A 5,927-nucleotide genomic window follows, 5' to 3' on the forward strand; every position below is an offset into this window, starting at 1 on the left:
AATTCACCTTGACTTGTTTCAGAATTGAGTTGGTTGCCTTCATCCGTTAGAACTTAGAATTATCAACTGCCATTTGCTCATAGATAATCGTAGTGTGCATGACTGTGTGGAGTGTGTACTGTACACTTCCAATAAGAAGTGTGATTTTTCAGTTGAATTCATGGATAATAGTGTGTAGAAAACTTTATCCTATAGGACCTATACCCAATCCATTATCAGTAGGGCATGTGATTTAGTGAGAGAAACATAATCTGGCATAGAAGGTATTGAAATAATATTGATCGCTCACAGACTAGAGGCACTAGAATGAATAAAATCCAGAATTTTTTAGTGCTGAAGGTCAACTGTACTCAAACCTCTTTCTATGTAGAATGATATAAATTTCAATATTTTACACTATGAATAAAATTAATCAAATAAATTTGAGAGTTCTCAAGAAATTAATATTAGGCACATGCCTCAGAAAGGAGTAAGAAACTATGTATTATACCTTTAAGCTAGTTACACACATCAATTTTTGGACGTACGATTTTTTGTCGTCTTTATAAATTCTAGTTAACAGATGATGTTTGTCATGTTCCATTTCATCTGTTAGAATTCATGAAGACGGCAAAAAATCGTACCTCCAATAATCGATGTGTGTGTATAGCTTTACGTATCTTTTTTAATGCTAGAAGTAGTACCGTAGTAAGCAGATATAAGTAGAAATATCAATAGCCATATTATTATAAGATTGCAATTATCAATGGAAATTATTCTCCAATCAATTGAAACTCAAGGATGAGTATAAGACTTTGTCTTCTCTCATCTTTAATCACATTCTCAATAATCAAAACAATTATTTCTACCTTATACTTCCTTCATAGCTGAGCTTTGATTCTTCTATACTTTTCATAGGAAAATTATTACATTTAAATATTTCAGTTATGTCTCAAATTAATGAGGAATGAGTTATGACTTGATTTATTTTTCATCTGTTATATTATACTATTATAATTTCAAGACATAACTCTGAAAAAACATGTAAATTGTTCCACATGTAATTTTCCAGTAGCCTACCGCGTAGATTGACAATACCAATTGCTTATGTCAATTTTTCAATCATATTATCGAAATAACAATAGTATCTTAATCATGTTAAATATAATCATTCATTGCAATAGAAGGCATTATTTTGATAATATAGTCAAAATTGACAACACCTTAACTGTCATGGTTCGCAGATCACGCCCATTTTTTCATTGCGATTTTCATCATAGCTCGTAGCTTGGAATAACATAAAAATATGACCACATTACTAGTTAGTTGGAAAGCATTACTATAATACTTGAAGAAGTTGCCCTTTAAACACCCTTGTTAAATAATTGTATTACAAAGCAAGCCAAACTACGCTCATCTATGTAGGCAACTTATTCCTTCATAACATGGACTTCTAAGCTTCATGGAACTATGTATCTATCATGACATAAAATGGCATATCCTTTCATATGTCATGGGAAATCATATTGTTGATTCCCAGCTGTCTGGAAGATTCCAGCAGAAGTCGTAGAGTTTACTTAGATTATTGAATGGGTGTTGATCAATGATAAACTGTTTAGATAAAGAAACAATTTCAAGTTTATTAAAGCAACACAATTAAAACGTATGATGAACTAAGATCGATATTTATGTACATTATAATAATTTGAATATCAATTTGTATGTTTATAGACTTTTTGAAATTCACAAGCAAATAACATCAAATAAATAAGTAATGAAACATCGGTGTATTACACATTCATAAGAAACCCACGAAATCAGTCTTCATCCTAGATAGTTCACTTTGGATTGTTTGAGAGTGGGCGATTATCACAGCACAAGTCGTCACTTGGAGGAGAATCTCCTTGTTATGGGTGAACAGCAGCAGCTCCAAGCCTTTGGCCATACAAGGCATAGGGTGAGTAGGCATAGGGGCCGAGGGTCGGGTTGAACGCTGAATATGGTGAAGCGAGGGCGGGGAGGCCGGGCTTGGAGTAGGGGTGGTAGCGGGCGGCGGCCGACAGGGGGCTGAGAGGGGGGTTCGGGTAGCGAAGGGGATTTAGCAGGTCGGATGAGGTGGTGTGCGTTCTCAGGTGTTGCAGCAGTTCGTCTGAAGTTCCAAATCGTTTTCCACAGTAGTTATCACCCGCAATCCAGTTACAAATATAAGGCCTTCCAAGGTGCTGATATGAGAGGGGCGGGGGGACAAGGCCGGACAGAGCAGCTGCAAGGCCGTACTTCTGGTGATCACACTGTGTGCAGCCACTGGGACAAGCTCCGCCACCCACTAGGGCTCCGTGCATGTTTAGCTGACAGCCTGTGCAGTAGGGGTCCTTACAAACTGGCACCAATGCTTCTCCGCCTGAAGATGTCTTGACTCTCGCATAGCTGACATAGGGTCCAGGTGATGGATAGCCACTCAGCATCGCGGCGTGGTGTGGAGAGTAGGGACCTCCCGCGAACGGTGGACGGAAAGCGGGGTTTGTAGCATCGAGCGAGGGAGGGCAGCACGCTGAAGGTAGACCGGTCAGTCCAAGACCTGGGTGTTTGTAGGTTCCAAGAGGCAGATCTTTTGGGTGACCCTGTAGAATTTCCAAGCCGGAACGGATGATTGGACTAGCTCCACTGTCGACTGGTGAAGTTGATTTGGCTGGAGCGGGTGACTTATCGCCAGATGGGGTTGATGATTTGCGACTAGGTGTGCGGCACTTCTCTTCTGATTCTTGAGCGGATTTTGAAGAAGGCCGAGGTGTTTCGCTTTTCCTGGTGAGAACGTTGGCTTCATAAGGCTTGAACGCAAGTCGGGAGGTGTCGGTGGTCTGCTGTGGTGGGGTTTGTTGAGGCTGAGGAGGTTGAGTCTGCGACTGCTGTTGCTGCTGTTGTTGCTGGGGCTTGGGACGGGGACTTGATGACTTCTTCGACTTTTCCAGAGACGGCAACAATGTTTTCGATCCAGGAGAGTCGGCTCCAATCTGACTGCATGTTTGAGCAAGCAGCGCTAGTGGACTCTTCTTCGCATCCAACTGTAACAAACAAAACAAACAATCTCATTAGTTAAAATATTCAACATATAGACTCGATTCTGATATAACAACAAGATAGATGAAATTGTCTTCCAACAATAACTGTTTTTCATAAAACATATCATATATTTGACCCACAAAATAAATTATGCTGCAGGGAAACTTGAGTGCAGCCTTGAAAAAACATTCATTGAAATATCAAAGGTTACGGATTTTTTTGGAGCCATGTTTATTGGAGAATTCAATTATGGGGTGAATTAGTGATAAAGTAAAATTTGCAACAGACTAATGTCTGAGAATGTTGATGAATCAACTTAACTGCTGATTAGAGAAAAAAGTAGTGAAAAGTTCAATGATAATCGAGTTGTCACGGGAAATGTACATCTGAATGAGGTGAATATTCTATTATAAATCAAAATAAAAAGGAAACATATATTATGTCATTATGTCTTTTAGGTCATTAGAAGACAAGATCAACAATCGCTTTGCGAAAAATTAATCCCACAAATATATTACATTCTCATGCTGAAATTATCAAAGTTTTAATCAATTCGCTGGGTGGTGAAACTGTCAATATTAATATTGCTTAGTGCCGACTATGAATTTATTTTATAGCTCGGATAGTAACTGTAAGTGGTACTGTGAATGCTATTATTTAAACTGAATGTTATTTAGACTGTACGCTTCAACATTGGAATCAAGTGGTAGCCTACTTGCACTTGCATGTGATATGATATGATTATAATATTTAACAGGTAAAACAGTCATTCTTTATTTGTGAAAGCTTTAAAAATTCAATTATTCAGAAAAACAAATAAACCTACATAGGAACGCAGCATAAGAAGAAATGATTATCATGAGCATAAGATGGTTACTAATTGAAAATGTAGATTTTACGGCAATGAAAAATCAAAGTAGGTCTATTTCATACGCCACGGAATAGAAACAACTAAATAAAGCGAATTCCTCAACGTGCAATAATGTTATGAAAAATATTTAAGTTTCGGGATTCAAGAATCTTGTAACATTGAAAAATCGCGTGAATGATTTGAATAAATTCAATTCAACTTATTGCAATTTGCCTTTCCAATTTGAGTTTTCATTGCACTAACGACCAAACAAGATAATGAAGGTTTGAAATCAATATGTTCTATTGAACAATGATAAATCAAATGTTGATAAATGTTCAGAAATTAGATTTTACAAATCACAGTAAGAAATGTTTTCAATATAATTGAACAGCGAATCCAATACAGTAATTGAGTAAGTTATGATCATTCGCCACGAATGAATTCGAATTCGAGTGCCTGGATTATATCACCTCTAGAAATTAGTTACAGTACTTCATTAATAAAAATATAATGTGATATAATTCTAAAAGATGAACTATTTTTCAATATTGGGACAGGAATAACTGTAGAAAATACGGTCGAAAACAGAATTACGGCAAAGACATTACCGTACCGTAAAGTACAACAGAAAATCAGAACAGAACGTACAGTTTTCAATAACGGCCAGCTTCTGAAATTATACTCTCAAATGTTTTTTACTGATAAGAATAGGAATGGGAAATTTATAATTATTAATTCAAAGCGTGGAAAATTTTTATATATCAGTGACAGTTCCAGGTGAACACATTTTTCACAAAATGCGCTACACCAAGTTCTATAACAATCCGTAAATGAATTTGAAACCAAAGGAAATCAATTTGAAACATAATGGGATCACAAATTGAATCTGTATACATCATAACAATTAGAATCAAGATTGAGTAGGTGAGTTTTGTTGAACTTGAATTGAAAATGCCAAAAAATATATCCTTCAGCCGCATCGAAGTTACAAAATGTAAGTTATCATCCATAGGCCTATAAGTAATCATCATTATGAAAGTAAACTGCGAAGCCCAATATTAACAGTAATCAATTCATAGTAGTTCACAAGAATTAGAATAAATTTATTTCAAATTACAAGTTTAATTTCAAAACAGATTAACCGCAAATTGCATACCGGAAAGTGAAGCAGTTGGAATCAAAATTTGGACAACTGTGCAATTCAAGATATGCATCCAATATATTTTTGTATTTTTTTCTTACAGGATTTACTTTGAAACTTTCTTATTTACAAGAGTTTTTTTACAATGAATGTAAACTCACCGTAGTGGGCAGAGGCGACAGATAGTCTGGCTGCAAGTAGGGACTTCCACCGGTGTTCATGATACCGCCAGCACTTTCCAGAACAACCATTTGGAGAACAAATTCACAGTCTGAATATTTTTTACAACACACTAAATACAGATAAACACACTTCACTAGAATATATGACTTGAATTAGAAGAAAACGCAGATGTAATATCCAACTGTCGTGACTCGGCACTATTCACTGAGTATCCAATTTGAAGATGCAGGCAACGAACCAACTTGAACGAGAACTGATCATCGACTGAAGAGTTGCGCTGGTGAACTGAGAGGGTGTGCAGTGAGCCGCTGCGAGCGCTAGTGTCGCTTCCCCTTCTTGAGCACTGCGTGCCACCCAGGGCGATAGACACCGATGACAGCTGTGAGCCGTCGACAACACCCCTCCGCCCCACAGAACAGCGCCGCTTAATCAGTAGCCCCAGGCTAGGGGAGGAATCCTGATGGATGGACTCCCCCCTCATCCATCAGCTCCTTTCTATAAATCTGAAAAGAAATTATCCAAACTACGGTGCTTCGTCAAACCACACCGTTTCGACCAGGGATTACATCAGTCTACTATTCTACCGCCTGCCGCCTATCATTACCGCTGACATCAGCTTTTCCGATTAGTTTCTATTTTCTGATCTAAATCCTTTCCCGCCCAATTGTCAACCCTTTCCGATTTGTTTTTGCAGGCTATTTTCTGCGTTTT

At 37.6% G+C, this 5,927-nt stretch overlaps 1 protein-coding gene across 1 annotated transcript; it reads right to left on the reverse strand.

Annotated features, from left to right (window-relative positions):
* Nucleotides 1–1,593: 1,593 nt before the first annotated feature.
* LOC111054544 (zinc finger protein Noc) lies at nucleotides 1,594–5,499 on the reverse strand. Its single transcript, XM_022341598.2, has 2 exons — nucleotides 5,195–5,499; nucleotides 1,594–3,041 (listed from the first exon to the last, which is right to left on the reverse strand). Exons 1-2 carry the CDS (start codon nucleotides 5,282–5,284, stop codon nucleotides 1,887–1,889), a joined length of 1,245 nt encoding a protein of 414 aa, XP_022197290.1. The 5' UTR covers nucleotides 5,285–5,499; the 3' UTR covers nucleotides 1,594–1,886.
* Nucleotides 5,500–5,927: the final 428 nt, after the last annotated feature.

The sequence above is a fragment of the Nilaparvata lugens genome, chromosome 1 (assembly GCF_014356525.2).
Source record: "Nilaparvata lugens isolate BPH chromosome 1, ASM1435652v1, whole genome shotgun sequence".
Taxonomy (NCBI): domain Eukaryota; kingdom Metazoa; phylum Arthropoda; class Insecta; order Hemiptera; family Delphacidae; genus Nilaparvata; species Nilaparvata lugens.

Excerpts from the sequence above, each read along its gene's own strand:
- LOC111054544 (XM_022341598.2), bottom strand. The coding sequence starts at position 5,284 with ATGGTTGTTCTGGAAAGTGCTGGCGGTATCATGAACACCGGTGGAAGT. Across the intron at positions 3,042-5,194 it reads TGTCGCCTCTGCCCACTACG|TTGGATGCGAAGAAGAGTCC; the intron begins GTGAGTTTACAT and ends TGTTTGTTACAG.